Source organism: Sturnus vulgaris, chromosome 5 (genome assembly GCF_052056855.1).
Source record: "Sturnus vulgaris isolate bStuVul1 chromosome 5, bStuVul1.hap1, whole genome shotgun sequence".
NCBI classification, from domain to species: Eukaryota; Metazoa; Chordata; class Aves; order Passeriformes; family Sturnidae; genus Sturnus; species Sturnus vulgaris.
The window spans coordinates 29129827-29152836 of NC_142247.1; the positions used below are offsets into that span (position 1 = coordinate 29129827).

General features: G+C 44.6%; 2 protein-coding genes across 5 annotated transcripts in view; one reads left to right on the top strand and one right to left on the bottom strand.

The window, feature by feature from the left end:
* EP300 (EP300 lysine acetyltransferase) overlaps positions 1-4609 on the bottom strand; it is a 59501-nt gene extending 54892 nt beyond the window's left edge. The window contains exon 1 of the mRNA XM_014882607.2: positions 4471-4609. Within this exon, the coding sequence (XP_014738093.2) occupies positions 4471-4564 (94 nt within the window). The 5' untranslated portion in view covers positions 4565-4609. The remainder of the gene's footprint in view (positions 1-4470) is intronic.
* Positions 4610-4741: 132 nt separating this feature from the next.
* Positions 4742-18910, top strand: LOC148223634 (uncharacterized). 4 transcript variants are annotated; one of them, XR_015803864.1, is made up of 4 exons: positions 4742-4844; positions 4946-5854; positions 7779-15298; positions 18318-18910. XR_015803864.1 is itself a non-coding variant. In XM_088165262.1 (4 exons), exons 2-4 carry the CDS (start codon positions 5432-5434, stop codon positions 18644-18646), a joined length of 597 nt encoding a protein of 198 aa, XP_088021388.1. In that variant the 5' UTR covers positions 4742-4844; positions 4946-5431; the 3' UTR covers positions 18647-18910. The 4 variants fall into 4 exon arrangements, 1 of the variants encoding a protein (XP_088021388.1); XR_015803863.1 differs by having other exon boundaries at positions 7779-7902; positions 12128-18910; XM_088165262.1 differs by lacking the exon at positions 7779-15298 and having other exon boundaries at positions 18318-18394; positions 18550-18910.
* Positions 18911-23010: the final 4100 nt, after the last annotated feature.

Here is a 23010-nt window from a genome sequence, read left to right on the forward strand (position 1 = left end):
ACACAGCAAAGCCACTCATTTTTATCACACAAGCATCCACCACTGCAATACTTGATTTACAGTATATGCCATCCATCAAATGACACTTTAAGGCAAAACTAGCAAGAAATATGGCTTTTAACAAGGGATGAAAGCATTTAACTGATAGCTGTAAGTTAAAATGTAGCTAATCACTTGGTCTTTAACATTAGCTAGAAAACAGACTGATGGAAAGTTGTTAATTTTAAATGTAGTTTATACAAACACTAGCAAAAACCATACAGCTCTCAGAAAACAGAATTGAGAAGGGCAGTGAGGCAAGATTAATACAATTCATTTTGAGAAAAGAAACATCCTGATCCATTCGGAACAAATGAAAGATGAGTATCAGTCAAAACTGCCGTAGTCCAGAAGAGAAGTTTCATTACAGGTCTTAGACCTTTGATGTGATGGAGAGTAAAATGCAAAAAGTTCAGAAACAGCTCCTGACAAAAAGGAACGTCCAGACGTCACAAAAGATAGATACTTCAAGAGAGATTGAAGATGCGCTATTGCACAGAAAAACATGACTTTTGGATATAGTAAACTGAAGGATGTTAAGGTACATACCACAAATACATTGTCTGATCTTTGATGTAACACATGTGCCAACTCATTGTAGAAAACTGACTTCCAGTGTCCCAGCAAGCCAGAAACACCAAGCACTTTAAATTTTATTTTCAGATCTAGCAGACTAAAGACATGATACTATACAAACACACTGCAGCAAGGGGGGTGGGTACTCCATTTTTATTCTGTGAAGAAACACCAGTTCTGACCCCAGAGCGCAAAACACTTTCCCAGTTCACAGAAAACAGGTTATTTCTAAGTGGGAGTAGGAGTGTGTGTGGTGGGGGGGATTGTAAAATACAATTAAACTCTCCTGTCCTGAATATGCCAGAAATCTGTACATAGCAATTTCAGCACACCTGCATTACTGCAGGAAAAGTTGAGCGATCCACAAATAAAAGACATCTCCTCACCCTACACTCCCCCCCCCAAAATACCAAAACAAGTAGTTTAAAGCATCCAATTTAAAACCTGTCTTTATGAACAACTATCACTCATTTAACTCCAACAGGTAATTCCTCAGGATGTGAGGGAACTAACATGCACAAGTTTGCTAACAACATTTAAGAAAGTCTTGTTAAAGTAGGTGCAACATATGAAAAATGTTGCTACCAGTTAGGAAAGGCGAGCAAAGGAGCTACACTGGCAATGTAGCCAGTGTCGTCTTCTGGCAATGTAACCGTGCTGGTACAGAAGTGTAACAAAGCCACTGTTGTCACCAAAAGATGATCCCACTGTAGAGTTGTAATGGCCTTCAGAAAATTTAAGGGCCGGACAAGATACATAGATCTTTACCATTCTTTGCAACACTCAAATAGGGGAGGAAAGGGGGAAAAAAAAAAATTGTAGAAAAACCTGTGTAGTTCAATGAAATCCCACACAGTCCTGTCTCTGAAATTATTCCAGAGCTACACATTAAAGAAAAAATTAATCCATTCAAAAATTCTAATATACTGCAGGACACTGAAAGTACCAAGACTTTCTAAACTACTTCAAAATGTTTATTACAGTAAGACGTGCTACAAACATTCCGTTTGCCTCCTAAAGGATGAACTGATATTAATAAAACACCTTAAAAGCACACTAACACAGTATGTTCCATGGCAAAGCAAATTCTGAGCAAGGAACACATGAACCATCTATAACTAGACAGACAGAAGATGATGCAGCACTGCAACAAAAGTGGGAAATGCAGCTGTATTTGGCTGCTGCCAATATATAAATCATATTAGGACAATCCCTGCTTACTTCTTTTTAGAAGAAAGCCACCAACATTAGAGTTCAGTACATTCCAGGCCCAGAATATGAATATCATACAGGTCAACAGTGAAAACATGAGTTAGAGACTCCTCTTAGTCTTCAATATAAACATACTTAACATCTGCAAGTTTGGGAATAATTTAACAGGAGTCAATCATCATTTTTAAGTATCTAACAAACTAAAATGTTTCAGATTAAGAAACGAATCAAAAAGTAAACAGCAAAACCAGCACTGTGCACAGGTGCTGCAAAAAGTTTCATCGACAACACAAGTTTCTTACCTTTCTCCTTCCCTCTGACAGTGATGAGAATCTAACAGTTTTAAAAAGAGTGCTTGAGTAAGTACATAAGCACCATGTTACTTATTTCCTATAATTAACCAAGGAGTGGGGACAATACAAGATTCTATAAGTGGAATTTACTTAATGACAGCTGCTTGCACTATTTCAAAGCAGATTTAACCAGCAGATAGGTTAAAAAATTATAAACTTCAGAGCAGTTTCCCACAACGGAAGTATGACAAAACAAACTGCAGTCTCAAGCAGCAAATGAAAAAATACAACCCTCAAAATACATACATAGGTTGGATTTTACTAAAAAAAGCCAGAAGATTACGAACTTTTTAATAGGTCTTATGTAGCACATATGAAGTGTTTGCACCACCATAAACCTCTGCATAGCTATCAAGTGATGGCAGTCCCAATCACTTTGGGAAAAACTGAAACTTACTGAAACTTACTGCAACTGTCCAGTCTCTAGTCACCAAAACTGTAAAGTTCTTTTATTAACTATAAAAAGCTGCCCAGTACATTAACAACTAAAGACGAAGTATTCTGTGAAAGTCTGCACCTGTTCAACTGAAATACATTCACAAATTATCCAACCCTTATTTGATCACAAATGTCTGAATTCAGATGTGTGTTCATTTGAATAAAAATGTGTCTTTAACTTTCATATTTTTAAAGTATCAGAACTTCTCACAAAATATTTTTATCTCACCTCTCTAAACAAAGAAAAATAACCACTATCAAGACAAATTAAAAACAGTTACTATTGAATTAACTGCTGTTTTCCAAATCTAGCACAAAAGCAGCCAACAAGTAGTTCTAGCTAAAGAGTAGCTTCTCCAACCCTCTTCTACTCTCTTACTAGAGACCTGTTGATATTAGGAATAGTCATGTCCTCCAATTACAACATAATATTGGCTGTATTTAATATGCACTAAAAGTCACACACAAACTTTTCAAAACTAATACGTCATTCACCGACAACGGAAAAGGCAAAATCAAAATTTTGGAGATGATCCCAAGCAGAATTACATACACTGCTCAAAGACCTGCTATTAAAACCAGGTGTTAATTGTCAAAGAGAGCTTTTCAGAAAACAAACAAACAAACAAAAACCCACAACAACAACAACTCTTCCCTTTTCTTGCCAGTTGTTAACTGCATTGAACAAGAGCACTGGTGCCTTCAGAAATGCCACCGCTCACCAGACTGGCAGGAGGAGGCCTCCTCCACATCCCATAGGCTAATAAGATCTAATGCGAGTTCAAAGAAACTCCTGTGGGACAGGTAACCGAGTATTCTCATAGCAAAACGACACCAAATACTCACTTGCTTCGCAAGAAGCATTAAAAAGCTGAACAGCCCTTTGTTACTTCCTCCCCCCCCCAGTATAACCAGTTCATATTTGCTAGGGATTGGGACACCTAAAATTTCCATGCTCTAGCTTGCCTTCGCAGCATCACCAAAGACCTTTGTAGGACCGCAGAGCAGCCCCTTTTCTCTTCACAGCTCTTAAGTCTACAGGGGAATTTCAGACATTTTGGTGCTGCAGCAAAGAAACAGGAGATGCAAGATTAACTACACTCCATATTGATTCTTAATGCAAATAAGGTGAAATAAAATGTCATCTCTAAGAAGATAAGAGTTACAATAAACCTTATGCCACAAGCATGGCATCCGGATTTTGGTTTTAGCTGTTTTTCCTCAAGCCGATGGTCTATTTGAATCAGAAAAGCAGTATTTTTATACACTTCTGCAAGGAAGAAGAACGAAGGAACGTGAAAAATAAATCATATAAGCAGACTGCACATAAGAAGAAAAAAAGAAAAAGAGCAGAGAAAGAAATTTCTCGTTTCTAAACAAACTGTAAAAGAAGCCCCATATGCAAAATAAAATACAAAAACATGCCATTTGTGTGTACGCACGTAATTCAGCAATACAGTGTACAAAAGCATCGTCTTTAGCACTACTTCGTATTTCTGCAACTGGCATTATGCTTAGCAAGGAGCTCGGTAATCGCTACTATTGTGAAAGACACGAAAATGACGAACTGTTAAGTCCTATCTGCAGCTCATCGGAGGCACAATAAACTGAACAGCTTTGGTTTTAATCACTCCCAAAAAAACAGAAGAGCAAAAACATCCTAACACCCTCCCTATGCCACTAACACAAATAGCTGCAAACGGAGCGAGAACAGGCGAAACAGACGGGAAGGAGAAAGGCAGGCTCGAGCTAACAGCAGTAAAAGGGAGGAGGAGATTTAGGCAAAAGAGGGGAAAAAGGGCAGTAATTGCGGCACCGAGGAGTGGGGAGGGTTTGGGGCCCCGAGACTGACCTGTGCCGTCGCTGGCGGACACGGAGAGCGCCGGTGAGGAGAGTTTAGGCCGCTTGGCTGAAGGCGGGCCCGGCTCCACCACATTCTCGGCCATTTTTAATTTTTTAGACAATCACTCAGAGCAAAGAGAAGGTGGGGGGTGAACCCCAAAACCTTCACGTTCTTCTGGGGCCCCGAGTCAGCTGAAGAACAACAATAAGGCCGAGAGCGAGCGAGGAGGATCTGGCGGAGAAGGGGGGCCAAGTTCCCCTTTTTCTGCTCCTCGGGCTCCGGGAGGGCGGCAGCGGAGAAGCTGGGAGAGGTGGGAGCTGCGGCGGGCGGGGGTGAGGCCTCTTCCCCCAGGCGAAAGGACTGAACGAAGATGGGAAGAACAGGTAAAGCCCCCGCCAAAAAAAAAAAAAATTTAAAAAAAAAAAAAAAAAAAAAAAAAAAAAAAAAAAGAGGCTGGTGAATATTTATATTTTTTTTTTTTTAGTAAAATTAATCCCGGCTGTTGTGCTGGTGCTTCCTCGCCGCCGCCACCATCATCATCTTCATCCTTCTGGGGGTCTCCTCCTCCTGCTGCCTCCTCACCGCCGCCATCAGCCTCTTCCTCCTCGGCGCCGTCCTCCTCCTCCTCATCGCCACAAGGAGGCGGGCGAAGGAGGGGAGAGGAGGAGGAAAAAAGAAAAAAAGATCACCGTCCTCTAGCAGCGGCTCCTTCCCCCTCCAACACCACCCTGCGAAAAAATACCCACCGCCAGCGACAGGGCTGGGGGGGAGGCGGCGGGGGGAGTGGCACGGCGTGCGCGGGGTCCCCAGCTCCACTCGCTTCTTCCTCGCCCGTCGCTAATGGCTGCAGAAAGGGGAGCCGTAAGGATGAGGAGGGTGAGGATAAGTCCCAGGAGTCTCCGCTTCACATCTTGTTGTGCAGGGAAGGAGGAGGGGTTGTTGTCCTGATGGAGGCAGCACCGATCGCGGGATGGGAAGGTGGGGGGCGGGTTTCAACACCCTTTCTACCCCCCTCCTTTTTCTCTTCTTTCCCCTTCCTCTTTCTCTCGTTCGCAGTAGCAGCTGCCCCCCCCTCCGGCGCAGGCAGAGGGGCCGATCCCACAGCAGCGGCAGGAGGAGGAGGAAGAAGCCGGCCCCTCCCGCCCTCTCTGCCTACCTTCCCCCTTGCCGGGCGGCCGAGGACGGTGGCAGGGAGGGGGCTGCCTGTCTCAGCTCCCTGGACCCACGGGCGATGCGGGGCGCGATGAGCGAGGGAGGAGACCCTCGGCCGCTGTTCGGGCGCGGTGGGGACTCCCCCTTCGCCTCTGCGAGGGTGGGGAAGGGAGCGAAGAGGTTGGTAGTCGGGGTGGGAGAGGAGGCCGCGCAGCGACCCCTCCGAGAAGAGGAGCGAGAGGTAAAATTAAAATAATAAAACAGGAGAAAAATCACGGCGGGGGAGGGCGAGGGATTCGCCCCGGAATGGCCGGGCGGGGGAGGGGGTCCCCGGCGCTGCCCGGAGGGGGGGGCCGGGGCGGGACGGCGGCAGCGCGGGGGCCGAGCGCAGGCTCCCTACTGCCCCTGCCTGGCGCTCCGGGGGCGTGTGTGCGGAGCGAGCAAAGCGGGGGCGGAGGGCAGTGCGGGGAGAGGGAATTCCGGGAAAAGGAAAAAAGAGAAAAGGAAACAGAGAGAGAGGGAATAGCGAGGGGACGGGCAGGCTGGGGTTGGGGGGGGGGCGCCTGGGCTCCTCGCTTCTCTCCCCGTCCCCTGTCCGAGCCCCGGGTCTCTGTGCGCTGCCCTCCCCCTGGCTCGCCCCGTCCGGCTCGGCCTCTCGCTCCCTTCTCCTCCCTCCGTCGCTCACACACAAACAAAATGGCGGCTGTTGTTCCTTCGCTCTCCCGAGCCCTCGGAGGGAAGCGGCGGTGGCGGCGGCGGCCGGAAATGAGCCAAGAGAACACGGGGGGCGGGGCCGTCGCGGGGGCGTGGTCAGCCCTGCGGGCGGGGACACGGCGGGGCGGGGCGCGGCGGCGCTAGCGCACACAATGGAACGCGGGGCGCCGGTGGGGTGGGGGGAGTAGGACCGTCCCAGCTGCCGTCACGAGACAGCGTTCAACCAATCAGCGCTCGGCTCTCGCCGGGCTCTTCCGCAAACTCCACTAGGCCCGCCCCTTAAAGGTGAAGGGTTTTTCCCTTTAAAAAAAAGAAATTTAAAAAAAAAAAAAAAAAGGCTCCTTCTTCCTGCCCCGCCCCGCACGCCCTTATCTGTCGGCCCAAAAGTGCGCGGTGTAGGCCCGGGGGAGCCTGGCCGGACCTTCGGCCGTCCCGGCCTGCTGCACCATTTGGTGCCTGCTGCCGGGCCCGGTGGGCTGAGGCGCCGTGGAGTAGAGCGCGGTTCTTTCTCCACCGTCCTCCTTCCTTCCCTCCCGGCTGGCGGCTCCTGCCGCCGGTTCCCCGCGGCGCCAGCGGGCGGGGCGCTCCTGCCGCCGGTCCTGGGCCGTGCTGCGCCACAGACATGGCAGCCCGGGCCAGCAGCCCCGGGCTAGCGAGCTAAGGGGCTGGGGAGCGGGGCTCGCCCCCCGAGGCCTCCGAAGCGGGCGAGTGGATGTGGGAATCACAGAATAAGTTAGATTAGAAAAAAAGCCCTCTGAGAGCATGGAGTCCAACCTGTGACCGAACACCACTATGTCAATCAGACCATGGCACTGAATGCCACGTCCAGTCTTTCAAACACCCCCAGAGACAGAGACTCCACCACGTCCCCGGGCATCTCTCAATGCCTAATTGCCCTTTCTGTGAATAAATTCCCCTGAATCTGAGGGCGCTCTGTACTGCCCATCCTGAGGGTGCCCAGAGCTGCCTCAGGCTCCCGTCGGCGTTACAAAACACAAACAAAAAGCCCCCAAACTGCGCACTTTTATGCCAAAGGGTAAATAAGCCCCCAAGCCCCGCGCTCTCTGCCAGACGCTCGCGCGTGCCGGGGATGGCGCAGGGCTCGCTGTGAGGGATCGCAGAGCCCGACAGCGCGCCCGCCCTCACAGGGGCTGTCGCAGGCACAGGTGACACTGGCGCGGTCCTTCGCCAGCTCTCTCAGACCCTGAGCCGTCCCAGAGGTTATGGACCCGCCACGAGTTTTCCTTAAATCTCTGAGGGCTCATCCGTGAGGAAATGCCCCATCCCGGCATTTCCTCTCGGTGCATTTGGGCTCCGTCGGGCCGCACACCATTACGGGATAGGAGTGGAAGGGAAATGCAGGCACGTGCATGTTTTTAATGGAAAATCAGGGGGTGTTGATACATAACCGGACATTTGCAAGGAGGACTTCCCTTGCCGCTCTCCCTCAGGGCTGAGCTCTCTGCAATCCGCGTAAAGGCCGAAGCAGGTATTTGGGAAGAGCCTAGACTAAACACAGAATCAATACTGCAGTCTACAAGAGGAGCCTACAGGCAGGAGGAGATTCACAGCCCTGTAAGTTATCCACCAGCTCCCTCACGTACTCCCACTCTTCAGCTTCCCTTGTTTGGGTTTTATTTTAAGCAAGATTGTTCTTGTCTCACCCAGCGCAAAAGGAAAAACACAAACCACTCCAAAATGCCCAAAGATTGAATTAGCCTTCCTGAAAAGTCTTGAAGGCATAGGCAGTATGCTAAGGACAAATAAGCCTCAGGAAAATAATCTGTAGAGTAGGAAGTCTCAGAACTAAAGCTGTCAGGGCCAGCAGCCTTAAACTTAGCAGTGACACCTTAGAAACTATGTTAGTACTTCTCACAGGTTTTTTGCCCTTTATTGTTTCTAAATTTCCCAAATAATTCCAGTTATAGAGGTTTTATATTATCTCATTTTTTCTCATTGAGACTTCACTTTTTGGTCTCCTTAGAATTAGAAGTTGACTGAAATTAGTCAATGGTTGTCAGACTATCTGAAGGCCCTTAGTCCACAGTTCAATAAGGAATTAGTGCTGGCTTTATAAAGATGCTGAAGTGGACATAAAAGAAATCAGGGCCTTACTAAACGACGAGTTTAGAGCAAAGAAAATGTTTCAAGTAAGAGTTTTGTGACACTTGTTTCTATGTAGAGACTAGATCCTACCACACAGTTCACCCGAAATTGTGCTGACAAACAAAAAAAAAGTATTTTTTGTTTTGTTTTGTTTTGTTGGGGGTTTTTTTTGTGCAGCTTAACCTCTGACCTGGCTACCTGTCTATCTATCCTTGAAAAGGGTTCAGGGAAGCAGATCTGAGCTGTGGGAAACTTAAACTCTTAGATAAATGCTACCAAACCAACATATGTCTTCTGAGTATTAATGAGATATATATATAAGTGATTAACTGATACTTTAGTAAAGCCATAGCTCTACCTTGCAAGCTTCCTACCCAGTAAAGTATCTTAGTTATTTAGACATCAGAAGGTGATATTCAGTTGACTTTCCATATTAGAGATTTAAATGCAAGCTGACATACATGGAACATAAATAGAAAAGAATGTTATTTGTGTTTTTTTCTAAAAAAGAAGGCATCAAAAGTAAAAGAAGGAGAAAGAAAAGGAAAAGTCAGGAAAATAGGGTTATGATAAATCAAAAATATATATACAAACAATGACAAAAAAACTCTTCAATATCTGTTAAGTTTTCTGAAATAACTGCAATTTTCTTAAATGAACCATACACACACACAACCCATGACAGATAACATTACTGGAAAACAACAACAGAACACAAAGCATACTAAGAAGCAAATACATAAACCTATACAAATAAAACCAGGAGGATATTATAATATTAAAACAGACCTATTATCCAAAAACTTCTCCTCTTTGCTTCAGTTTCCCCATTCTTACAGCAAAGATAGTAATATTTATCCCTTGAAAAATAATACCTAGAAGAAATTATTAGCCCATTATTGTCAGTAATTACAGTAATCGTTGTGTACTTCAAGATAACTGGATGAAAGCACCCTAAGTCCAGCTAAAGTGAGAATCTACTCAGGAAAGCAATAAGAGAGGGAATGCAGAGCCTTGAACTTTTATCGTGGGATCTTGTTTGGCCTTAGCTGGTCGCTACTGAAATTTGTAAGCATGCCCAGCTGCTTTGAGGGCTACAAAGAACAAGATAAGATCCCTTTGTACTGCAAAGGTCAACGTGATGCCCAGAGCTCAGCAGCCCATCTTCAGTGAGATGGGCGGGCAGAGGAATAATCATCTCCCTCGGCCCAGAGAGAGCTGGGACTGTGGCCTTTCCCTTCCAGCTGCTGGATGGAGAAGAGGTGTAAGATCTCGAAATCACCCAGCCAGCTTCCACCCCTCCCTACTGCTGCTTGGGAAATCACTTCTACCAAATAAAACTTCCCTGCTCCCCCTCAGCAGGATTTGTCCCACAGCCCTATGGCCCTTCGAGTGTCTCTGAAAGATGTAGACTCTTGGAATGGAAAGCAGGAGCCAAGGACAGGGCACTCCCATTCTCTCAGTCCTGTTTCTGCTTGCAGTTTCCAGCTCTATTATCTTTTTTGCCTGAGCTTTCCAGGGCTGCTGTTCATGTCTGGCAGGTAACTTCTGTTCCCTAGCTACCTCCTGCCACCACAGCACTCTGCTCACACGGCAGCTGGGGAGGGAGGAGGAATGACCCCCTTCTTTGTACCAGCGAGGAGATCTGTGCATGGAGGGTCCTTCCTGGCACAGGTCAGAGGGATGAGGAAACGACTGAAGGCTGCAATTTTTGCAAGTATTGCCAGGGTGCAGCTATATTTCTGGAAAGCAAGAGCCAGCTGAGCAGAGAACATTGCTCAGCACAGCCTCAACGTTAAAACCCAGCAGCGTTTTGATATGAGATAAATTTTATTAAAGCCATAAGAAGCAACCGTCCAATAGCTGGTTCTTTCTTGCTTTTAGCGTATACATAAAAGAAAGGGCTGGCGTTCTGACAGCAAGCAAAATGCTTTCAGTCCTCAGCCTCAGAAACACAGGCTTCCTCGGTCACACAGTTTTCAATAGCTGCAAACACAGAGTTATGTTGCTAAATGTTAAGGGCTCAGCTGTTTACCAGAAGAATGTTTCCTCCCTGGAACACATGGTTTTGCTTAAAAGAAGTTCTCCCAAAAACCCCACTTTATTTAATTAGCAAATGCAACAGTATAGTTCTAACAAACATGCCATGCTGTCTTCCCTTACAAGAGCAAAATAGGAAAAGAAGACAAAAATTGACCTCTCAGTTTAAGAGAGGGGCAGAAATACATTCTGCCCAGGAAATATTGCAGCTTTGAGGTCTGATGATCTAGAGCCAAATCTCATGTTTGAAATGTATGTATCTCCATGTGTTGTTTTCATGTCCTGGTTCACGCTGAAAGCACAAACATGGATTGGAGCAAGACGTTCGCATGCTCTCCCAGCTTTTACCAAGGTCAAATCTCTGCCTCTCACTTCCCAGGCTCAGCTTTCCCCTCTGTAAAGGGAAGGTGATCCTATTTCCCCTTACAAAAAGCACATTCAAATCATTAAATAAAAATGTAGTACTCTTGTAGTTTCTAAATGAAATTGCACTGAAACTAATGCGTTTACTTCAGCAGTTGATTTATCCCAGAGTATTACTGGGATGCAAGCAAGAGCTTCTAAAATGGAAGTATTATATCTTTAATTAAGGGCCCTTGAACTTGCCACATGCTTTGAGCTTGTGGAGAGTGAAATGATGGTAAATTTCTGAACAACTCAGTCAACTCAGCAATTATCTGCTAAAAATGATCGTGGTGAGACAGAACTTAAGCTAACATGGGAAATCTGTGCTGAAAGAATTACAGATATTGTAGCAACCCAAAGGAAGCATACTGTTCACATTCCTCTTATTTCTTTTGACTCTTGTATCCAATGGAAAAGTTCTTGATAAGGTTTATTGCACTGCAGAGGTATAAACAATGCACTTTGAAATCTGCTGAGTTTAAACCCAAAACTTATCTTTTCATTTGTTTCCTGAATTGTCCCACAGACACAAATCCACACCACACATATGTTTATAAAGAATACATTTATTACTGCCATACAATCCCTTCCTTTCTTGCTTGTTTTTTTTTTCTCAGTATTTCTTTTTTTTTTTTTTTTTACTTGCTACAACAGTTTTCTATATGGTGAACTACAACGTGGTGTTTGATGTCTGCAATCAAAATGCAAAGAGAGGGAAAAAGTAACTTTTTTTCTGCTTTAATGGTTTTTATGTTTTAAGATTTAAAGTGATTCCTTCAATGGGGTCAAGCAGAAATTTACTCTGTTACTGGGAAATGTACTGAATCAAGAGGTTTTCAGTACAGAGGGTATTGGCCTTCTGACAGAGCTAATGGGACCCTGTTGTTCACAGGACAGCACACTTAGTTTACACAATCTGAGCTGATTTTACAGCTGCCATGGAAGAAAAAAATTCCACAGAAAATATAGGTCTGGTTGGTTTTTTTCTTCTTCTGCTTTTCTCTAAAAAGATCTTGTACATTTTTGGCTTTTTGGCATGAATTCTTTCCTTCTACATGCAAATAGAAGTCAATTATTAACCACAAACACTAAAATACAATTGATTCTAATGCAACCACTGTGTGTAAAACAATAGGGTTAATCCTCAATTCTCTACCTTCCTTATTTATACAGATTTATCACATCTCTTCCTTGCGAACCCTCACATTTCATTGCCTATGAGTTTTTCTCTTCTTTTGGTTTCTTGTAGCAAGGGATGCTGACACCAGGCGACATCAGGCATTCAGCTCTCATTTCCTGCCTGTCCCTCATGCAAGTCCTGGGAGCCTTGGAGAAGGGAGCATCACCCCGATGGTGCAACGCTGTTAAAAGGCACCAAGAGAGCAGCCAGAATGCAGAAACCAGAATGCAGCACACTTTTTCTCCTTATGCTCCTAGATTGCCTTAAGCCCTGGAAAAATCATTTTAGTAGAGCAGTGTTATGGGCTGATTTGTGACACTTACTCCAATCTCTTTTCCCATCTCAGATGCCTTCCTGTTGATTGCAGGACCAACATGGGAGAGGGGTGTCTGGACGCTCCAGATTCAGAGCATGGAAGTGGTTACAAACCACATTAATGGGGTGTGAGGGAAAGGCCAGTCACCCAGTTCAGCACAAGGCACCGTAATAAAGGTGCAACCACCTGGGAGTAAAACTAAAACCTTTTGAGATGGCTGGACCGGTCATCATTTCATACCCCAGCAGGCCCCGACCAGAAAGGAAGGTCATGGTTGTCATGATACTTTGTCAGCAAGGACTGTTTTATCATTGTTTAGAAGTGAAGAAACATTTAAGTAGCTTAAAGGGGAAGGTAGAGAGCTTTCCTAGTGGTCAGAAAAGTAACAATTTCAAGGTTGATGTTACTCCTCTGTTCTCAGTGTTTCTATGACTGCAACGTTGTTGCTAATTAAGGGCTTCGAGAAAGCAAAACACAAAGCAGGAGGTGCACAATCTGCATCACAGAAGGCCAGAGACGTTGATTCTTTCATCACGTACTAAGTAAGTATTTTGTGCAGATATTTGGGCCCAGTATGAAGTCACTTGGCCATAGGCATTCTGCATGGTGCTGCTAGGCCAAGCACCAAGCCCGGGAGAAGCTTCTCTGGGTGACCAGGACAGTGAGCTCCCCTGGACAGAGAAAATTCTTTTGTCCCAGCAGGAGAAAAAAAGCGTTGTAATATCAACTCCACAAAAAATCCCATTTGCTTCTGCTGCTGCTGCCCTGCACAGTAAGAGTTGGCCCCATGCTTGGGAATGGACAGAGAGGATTTTGCCTGGCTGTGCTGGATGTGCTCCTAGCATGCCTGCTGCCTGCCTCCCCTGGGACATCCTGGAGGTGATGTCCCAAACAGCTGCTCCGGCAGAAAGGACAGTGCTGCTGGACAAGAGGAGATGCAAAACTTGCAACACCGGAGTGAGAAGCGTAGTGAAAAGTCTGGCAGCTGGATGTGTCAGTTGTCTTGGCAGCTATGCAGGGTTTTTTTCTTGTTTGCTCTGCTAGATGTAGGCATCCGAATTCCTGCTGAAAAGGAACAGGGGTGTTCAAAGCCTCTTGTGATTTTGCAATTTGCTGGTTCTTATGTCTTCCTACCTGTGTCACTCATGGATATATATGGATAAATGTATATATATATTTATATACCTCAGAGGTATCGGGATGAAATGTGTTTTGTTTTGAATATTCAAGCCATCTCAGCGTAGTCAGCTCCTGCAAGAAAATTCTTTTAAAATTATTTTCACCACAGTGAGCATCTTCCACAGAGGAGTGCATCAGCTTCCAGAAGGTAAGATGTGTGGATGATTCCCTTTTGCCATGCAAAGGAACCAAGCCAAGGACTAACAACAGTGGTCTGACTCTACAATACGAAAGGGGAGCACGTCTGTGCTTGCACAGAAGTATCCCACATCAGTGCAAAATGGGCCTGTGGATTCCTCCATCCCTCCTGGGTATTTCAATTAAAAGCCGAGAAGGAAGTCCAAGAAAATGCCTAAAATGGCTTGAGTCCTTCCTCACGATCTGGAAATGGAAGTCTGCGGTGACTAACTCCAGCCCAGCCACCAAACCCCTCCCTCCCCGACTCTGCATTGCTCTGTTCATTCCCAGCTCCTCTCCTGCGTTTGCAAACAGTCGGCAGTGGAAACAGTGAAGCAGCCTTGCTTCAAACGCCAGCACCACACGAGTGGTATGCGACTGCAGCAGGGACCTCACCAGCCCATCTCGGTGCCTGACCTAGGAAGAAGTGGTTAAAATCTGACGGGGGCAAGGCTTGATTATAAGCAGAAGAATGACTTTAAAAGAGGCTGCCGCCACGCCTGCAAACAAAGCCCGATTAAATCATTCCATGAGCTTAAACTGCCTTCAAAACAGGCTTTTAACAGCTTCTCCAGTTTAAATAAAAATTGAAATGCTTGTTTATAATTTCTAAGCCAGTTCAGATGATGTCTTCTAACTTTCTCACAAAATTAACAGCAGTACCTGTAAAGAACAAAATTAGCTAACTGAGTGGTCAAGAAAGCTGCATCCCTTACCCGCAGAGTTGGTAATATGAGCTTTTTTTTTTCTTTTTTCTTTTTTTATTTTTCTTTCTTTCTCCCTCCCTGCTCGTTCTGTTGTGGTTATGCATTTGACCTGAATTTGAAAGCATCAATCCTGAAGGAAGAGTTGTCTGGGCACTGGGAAACTCACTCTGATGGTGGATTCCTCCATGGGCACCAGCCCAGTTCCTTCTGTGTTCACTCATATCGTGTGACAAGCATGAAGTCTCAGCTCTTCTACTCAAATTTTAACCATCTAGGTGCAAATACCGAGTGATTTGGTGTGATTTCAGCTCCTTCCACCACCCATCCACCCCACATAAAAGTTCATTGAGACTCGTTTTTTATGTGTTACCTATCCCACAGGAGTGTGTGGTCTCTCCTGGTGTCCAAGAACTGTGACAATGCAAAAAATATAGAACAGAATGGGATGCTTGCCACCCCAGTACTGTATTGTTCAAAATCTTACAGTTCAAAATCTTGCAGTTCAAAATCTTACCTTGTATTTCAGTTTAATTCAGTCACAACTTTTTCCCTAAGGACTTTAAGAGTCAGAGCTTTCTGTGCTCATGAGTAAGACTAAGGGAGGATAAATCATCCACTGTGAGGCCCAGGATGCCCTGTCTGCTCCACTTTGGTTGTGAACCATGGAGAAAGACATCCTTGAAATGTTTGACTGCTTCTAAGATGAAGCCCTCCTTGCCCTTCATTCAGCAATGCAGCAAGTTCTTTGGGAGACCAGACGTGCCTGGAGATGAGTTTATTCACAGGGTGTATGAGGTGGCTGGAGAGATGCAGAGCTGAGCTGCTGGAATATGCCCTACCCAAATTTACTCCTGCCCTCAGGTTTGTGACCTCGGTGACTATCTAATAATGTAAACCTACCTTGTATATACCCTGCAGAGGTGATTAAAAAGGATGAACACACGAAGGAACACCTGAGCAAGGATATCACCAGATTAATTCATTATTTCTGCTAAGCTAATTAAAGGCAGATCAATTAAGTGATCACACTGAGATCACGATTAAGATCAAATCAATAAATCAGTAGATTCAAATGGTTGATCAACAGGTTGTATATCTATCAAAGTGACTTGTGAGGTTGCCGCTGTAGGAATTACTTAGATTTTAATCTTGTCTAGGAAGATTTCAAGGAGGAGGCAGAGTCTTTTCAGGCTAAAACCGCAGTGAGCTTTCCAGCAGTGAAGAACACAGGCCTTTGAAAGGTAAAATGATATTGAAGGAGATGTCTCTCCTGCATAGAAGGGAGATGTCCAGTTTTCTTTGGATTTTTTGTCAAGCTGTATGACCCAGGGCATAGGGTAATCTTGTTTTCACTGTGTTTGGGGATGTAACATGGCAAGCATCACCATGGCAACTTCCCTTTAACCCATCTTTCTTAAACCTTAATTTTACTTTAAAATGTATTAACATTTATTGTCTGTACATACCCTATTTCACAAGTGGTCCAGTTTTTCTCTACTGCTAAAGCAGAAGAGAAACTAAGTGAGGTAAACCTGACTACTTCTGAGTAATCCTGGTTTCAGCTCCAAAACCTGCCATCTTAACTAATTTACTACTTTGTTGTAGTATTCCTCCAAGGGTATTTTTCACAAAAGCACACCTGGTCACCCATTCATACCAACAGAAAACCAAGAAGAAATTGAATTGAATCATTAAAACAGATAAAAACAAACAATGTAATTTTATCATTCCTTAGAGGGTTTAATTCACATCCATATTTCTTCATTACGCCAAGCACAGCACTGAAGGCTTCCTCTGGGCACACAGCCTGGAGTCTGACGTGGCCCCAGAACAGGTTGCAGCCTGGCCAGCCCCGTGAGAGCCTTCCCTCAAGTCTAGCTCATCTCTGCATGCATTATCCAGACCAAGGCAGCATGTTCATGGCTTTATTTTGGGCAGCGGATGATACAAAAGAATCATGTTTCTCTTATCATTATCATTTATACAGGTATAACTTCTAGTTAAATCAGCCTTGGGGTCACACTGTAGGGCTGCCTGGCCAGTTATGAACCCTGGTGGTTTGGATGGTATCTGTCATCCAGGTCCCTCATAAGCTGTGTCAGGAAGTCCCATGAGCAAGTGACCTTTAATTTTGCCTGATCAGTTTTGATCATATATCTGTAATATAAAATACAGATGTGTAGGAGGAAGCCTTGCCAGTAAGGTGGAAGTTTGTCTTGCACAGAGGTAAAGGGAGTATCAAATGCTGTCAGTGGAAATCTCCCAACTTTCAGGAAAATACCTGGTATCCTGCTCAGCACACTTTATTCTTGGCACAGTTTCTTTGCACTAGTTCCTCCTACAGTTAAAATATAGTGAATTTCTTCTTGGAAAAGAAATTTTTCCCTTACTCTCATGGCTTCTGATCTAAATCTACAAAACAGTATTACATTAATTACTATTTGACCATTAAAGTTTTCTCAGTATTGACTCAACTTTGGGTCTATTCTCATCCCACAATGTCCTGTCCAAGCAAGGGTCAAAATGTATTTTAATTCCCAGTTCATGGAGGCCCCAGGCTTGTTGGTAATGTGGTGGAAGGCTTTTTACATTTCTTTGTCACCGATGTGAATTACAGCATGCCTGTGGGCCTTAAAAATAAAAAATTAAAATGTAAAATAAAGGATGCTCTGGTTCTCCTTTTGCACAAGAGAGAGGCAGCACAAATCTGGGGGGGGTGAGCTCTGCACAGTGCTCTGGTAGAAAGTAATTTCCTGATTTAGGGTGATACGTAGCTAAGGATTTTGACTGATCTCATCTATATGTATATTCAGTCATTCCGAGAAGTTATTAGTAAGCATAGCTGAAATTTGAATATCTTATTTTATTTTATAAAGCCTCTTTATTATTTTTAGGGAGAGTTATCTGTGTTACTTGCAACATGACACAGCTTTGGGTCATCTGCAGGTTTAATCAACCTAATCTTTCAGGCAAATAATTTACATGAAAGCCACGGAGAGGCCTGTGCTCAGGACAGATCCTGGCTCACCTTCACTTGGTCCAGTCTTTCATTTGGAAAATAAATAATCTTTAAAGTTCAGAATAGCACAGGGCTTTGCCACTAGCCCTCCACTAATTTTATCAAGTGTGTTTTTTTGCCTGGTTTAGCAGGACATTGCATGAGACTGGGCCACAGCCTGTGTAGAGCTGAGCTGCTGCACCTCTGGAGCTTCTGCTGTTGGTCTGCTTTGGGAGGAAAGCTGGTTGGTGTGCTATGGCTTGATCTTGACTAATCCAAGTTGGCATATCCTGGATGTTTACAAATAAATTCATTATTTGCTCTAAAGAGTTACAGTTAGGTTGACTGGTCTATGATTCCCTTGGCTTCTCGTCTTCCCTTTTCTGCTCATAGGAACTCCTTTGGCCTTTTTAAACTTGGGGGGTCCTGCATATCCATCACTAACTCCCCAAATTAACCACTACTGTCAATCAGTGGTGGGTAAAATTGCTCCTGCACAATGAAATTGAAAACATTTACCTCATCTGTGTGCTCTCTAACCACTGCTTTCTTTCAGGCTTGCATCTCATTCCCTTTCTTGGCTGCCTATTCAGCAGCAATATATTCACTGTAGGCTGATAATAAAAAAAGTATTAAGGACTTTGACTTTATTGAAAGTATTTATCAATAGCTTTTGCTATTTATTGGGTAGCAGAGCAACCTTTTCCCTTACTCATCTTGTTTTTACCCTATCAGATGCATTCTGTGAACGGTGCCCCATGCTGGAGTCAGGAGTGTTCAGTGCTCTTTTTTTAACCAGTGCATGACAGGGAAGATTTTTTGGAACCAAGTTGGTTGATTTCTGGCCTCTGATGTTTTAAAATTTATTTATTTATTTTTAAGTTTTTCAGGGCTCAGACTCAATTAGAGATTTGGATTGCTAAGGACACTGAGATCACCTCCCATCCCCACCACTTGAGGTAAGCCCAGACAGCTCAATAGTTGTCCTAAGGCCATGTTTCTGAAGGTCTCTTCCCAAGATCCCAAACTCTCCACACCTGCTCAGTGATTCTTTTGGCAAGGGGACCAGCAAGAAGGACTCTGCATGCACAGCCTCCCACTTGTCTCTCTGAAGGGACATCCTCCCTTTGAAGGACAACTCCCAGTGTCCCTTTTCGGATGGTTCTGCTTCTCCTGGTGTGGTGGAAGTTGGTGATGCTCCCGAAGGCTGAGGCTCCCCTGCGTCCTTTTGGAAGCCCTGTCGCTATGGCGACTGTATGCAGCTTTATGATCTGTTTGTTGTCCACTTCTCTCGATCAGAAACGCTTCTGGAGCCTTTATATTTTCATTGATTTTCATTCAAATTCACTAGTGGGTGGTTTTGAATTCAAGAGAGAAATGATACACTGTGAGGAAAAACTTCCAGAAACCTATGTGGTTCACTGTTGCACTCTTTTATTTTTGTAATGATTAAAATATACTTTTTCTTGATTTTATATTCATTTTGTGTCATTGTCATACTGCTCTGAGAACAACAGAGAGAAAGAGAAAATTTTTTACTTCACCCCCTGCTTTGAATGCAAAACTCACCAAATTACTCCCCAGGACCCTGCTAAGGTGCTTTTGACACTAAGAGGAGCAGCAGAGCTGCCCATATGCTCCCCTGCCCTGATTCTCAGGGGACCAATAGAAGCCAGGCAGGATGGACCAGAACCCTTAGGGCTAAAGGCAATTTTGCCCTGGAGCAGACATGTGGGTAGCCCAGGGAGATCTCCTTCTTGGTGCTCCCAACTCAACCAGGGGATGAAAGAAACAGAGGAGCAATGATGGTGAAGCCTCAGAGTGTGCACATGGTAAATGCACCCACCTTTGCTCACCTGCTTATTCATCATCAAGGGACTTTTCAAACCCTGGTGGTCACTCCTCCCAGCTTATAAGCTAAAGTTTTTACCTGCCAGGTCATAGCACTTCTGATTTGACAATTATTTTAATGAAGGTTCACAACTTGGCCCATCCCTCTCCAAGGCTTGTGCCTCTTTGTCAGAGAGTTTTTATTCCTTGCCTTCTACATATTCTTCTACCTGCTCTGACCCGTCTGCCACAGCAGTCCTAGGAAGTGAAGATCTGTTCAGCTTTGATAAAAGTTAGTAATTCTGCATTTGATAGTAGTATTTTAGGGAGTTATTTTCTTTCAAAGGAATTTCAAAGGAATACCTCTCCTCACCTTGGTTGCATTTAAAAATTTCGCCTCTTGTGCTGACATGGGAAGAGCTCTTTGGTTAGGAACTCATGGTTTGCTCTGAAGGTTTGAGATTATCAATGAGGAAATCTTATTTCTCAAAATGCAGTTTAAAAAGAGCTGCCAGGTGACTAATAATAAAAATGTATAGACATGAAATTGAGAGATTATTGGGAGAAAAACTGAAACTTTCAAATGTAGAAAATAAGGACTATGGTTTTAGTTGTGTTTTCATGTAGTTTGGTTACTAGTGTTCATTCATTTTGGATAGTCAAAATAAACTACTTTCTTTTTAGATATCCTAATGTTTTTATTTACAGAGCATGACAGGATGCTCTTAGATTTGGTATTCTAAAACATAGCTGCATTCCTTAACAAATGTGCTTAAATGGCACAGGGTATCTAAGCAGCAGGTTTTGACAAACTTTTCAGCTTTATGTACAGAATCAAAACATTGGGACTCTGTTTGGTTGAATTCCTTTGGAAAGGAAGTTTCTTTTTCATCTAGTCCTTGGTGTGGTGATGGGAAGAGGCCTGAGGCAAGAAATGGAGGGCCAGGTTTGCACCCAGGATCTCATGGCAGAGCTCGGTCCCTAGACTCAGTATCAATCTTATCTTTTGCTATAAAGAAAAGAAGGCTGAAAAAAACCCCTATTTTACTGTATCTTCATCTTAGGAAATTGAAAGAACAGAAATTGAATTCAGGACAAAATAATTAAATATCAAATCTGATGGTTTTAGATTTCTTTTTCTAAATAACCTGATTCCACCTATAAAACCAACCTTCTTCTGGTCACCCAAGTTTACTGATGGACCCAGTTTCAAACAGTTTCCAGCTCAATCACAAAACACCATTTAAACGGACTGAGTCACAAGCTTACCCTGCAGTAGACCCTCAAAAGTCTGTTTTCTGCAGCTACAAGTAGGTCACAGAGTGGTGTGAGAAGGATATCCAGAAGTGGATGGTGATGCCTTTGGGTGGGACAGGCTCTGCAGCTGATACTAATCCCAGTTTCCATGGCACAGTGGGACAAGGAAGAGCCCTGGGGATCCAGAAGATGCTGTGTGAAACAGAGGACTGCCCTGTTTGGCAGCACCTATGCTAAGCAGGGAAGTCATCTTCAGAATACTGCCAGTGGGAGACCTGAGAATGAGCATGTTCAGCCCCTTACTACCCCAAGAGGTGTGTTGTTTTGGGGTCATTTATGCAACCAGGACAAAGCAGGGTTGAGCTGGTGTTCTGAGTTCCTCAGAAACACCCCATGAACACCATAAACCCCAGAAACGGAGAGCAGCTGGTGATGTGGGCAGCATATGAACAGATTGCAGAACTCACTGGGATTATCAGCTCCTTCTCAAGATCACCCCTATCCTGTGATCATGGTTTCTGTGCTTCTCTGAGTGAGGCTGACCCTACAGCCCCTTTTACTTCAGCTGGGATTTATTGCTGTTAGGGTTGTTGAATCCCTCTGCCTCTCCAGAGAGTGGAGTATATCCAACAGCAGCAGATTCTGCTCTCAGGAAATTGCACAGGCTCAGGGAAACCCGGAGATGGTTGAGAGATGCTAAAACTTCCCAGCTCGAGCTTCCCCAGTTTTGCTGGTGCAGTCTAGTAAGTCCATGGTGATGTCCCACCATGCCAGACAGGTTCCAGCCATCGTGGAAATGAAAGGAGAGAGGAGTGCTGAGTGAGAAGAATGCCTGCGTGGCTGCTGCTGCTACTGGATAAAACATTGCAAGGGGATGGGAAAGGCCATGGGGAAGGTGGTGGGAGGGCTCTGGAGGCGGCACCTGCCTGAGGTTGCAGCAGCTCCAGGGTGATTCATCCTGGACTGGGAGTAATCGGCTGCTGAAATGCAGAGCCCTGAAACTGTTTCGTCATATTTAGCATTTCCCGCTATATAACACACAACTTTGCTAAGGGCTCTCTGCTTGGGGTTCAGCTGCAGCAAAGCCCTTAGTCACCTCCTGGTCCCAGCAGCCATGCGTCAGTCCTGGAGAACGGAGTGTGCAAAACAGATCTTGCAAGAACAGGCACATTACTTTCACTTTCTCAAGGGAAAAACCACAAACAAACAAACAAACAAGCAAACAAGCAAACAAACAAAAAAAGATAGTAAGAGGAAGCGAATATTTGAATTCAGCAGGATCCAAAGTGAGCTCCTTTGTTATAGAAAAGCCAGAACAATCTACTGGCATGGTATGGGAGTTGAAAGTGCCTGAGTGATGGCTGCAAAATCTCTTCAAGAAGGTGCACACACTGATGGCAAAGCAAGTGATCAGAATTTTACTAACTGCTTGCTGCAGTTTTATCTGACAAGGCTCCTCACTCAGAGCTGAGAAAACAAATGTCTCCTCAACAAAGCTCCATGGGCCAGGGGACTGACACATCCAGGCTCCAACATGCTCTGAGAGGAAGATAATCCTATAGAGAAGATCAACTGACAACATTCAACATCAAGTGTTTTAAGATGCTTGACTTCATAAAATATTGGTGGATCCATTTTCCAAGACAGGAGTTTTGCTCACAAGCACCTGGAGAGCTTTATCAGAGCGTTTTGCCCCCTGCTCTGCCACCTTAGTCACTGAAGTGGAAAAATTCACCCCCAGAAACAAACAGGTAGAGATTTCAGTAATCACAGCACTCCTGATAGGAGGCATGAAGCAGGGCTCTCAAAGATTGTCAGGTCTTCCTATCCTGTAATCAGCCCTGCAAAAGAGGCTGCAGCAGGAGCCCCCAGGGACAATACGGCACATTTTCAGGGCTCACTGCTCTGTACCGGCAGCCAGATGCACTCTGCAATCTTCTAGCCTTCAAATCACCTCTAAAGGTGATCCAAAATACCTTCTGCTGGCAATTCAGTGTTGGGGAGTCTCCCGTCTTCAGTACGTCAATGTCCCCTATCTTTGGCATGGTATCATTGGGCTGCGAGACTCCCACACCTCTGGGATTAAGAGAGACTCCTGCCAAATCTTCTATCCCAGCAGCCAAATGTATAGGCCAGTGAAAGGCCACCCTAGCCATAAACCAGGAAGAAGCCCTTGTAGAAATAACCCTTCTCATTAAGTCCTGGTTGAGATGCACTTTGCAGTGCATCTCTTGTTTGATCTACAGCTCCAGGATCTCTGCAGACTTCAGCCAACATCTTGTAGGTGATGTTTTCAAATTTCCTCTCAGTATGATGAAAGACTGAAAGTTTAATTTATTAAAAGAAATAATCTCAGCTCCCGAAGCTGAAATTTCAATTTCATCACCTCGCCCAGGAGCTGGGACCTTGGCACAGATGGATAGTGTCTATCTGTTAATCCAGACCCAGATAGAAGAAAGGAAGAAAAAGCTTGTCGTTAGAGAAATAA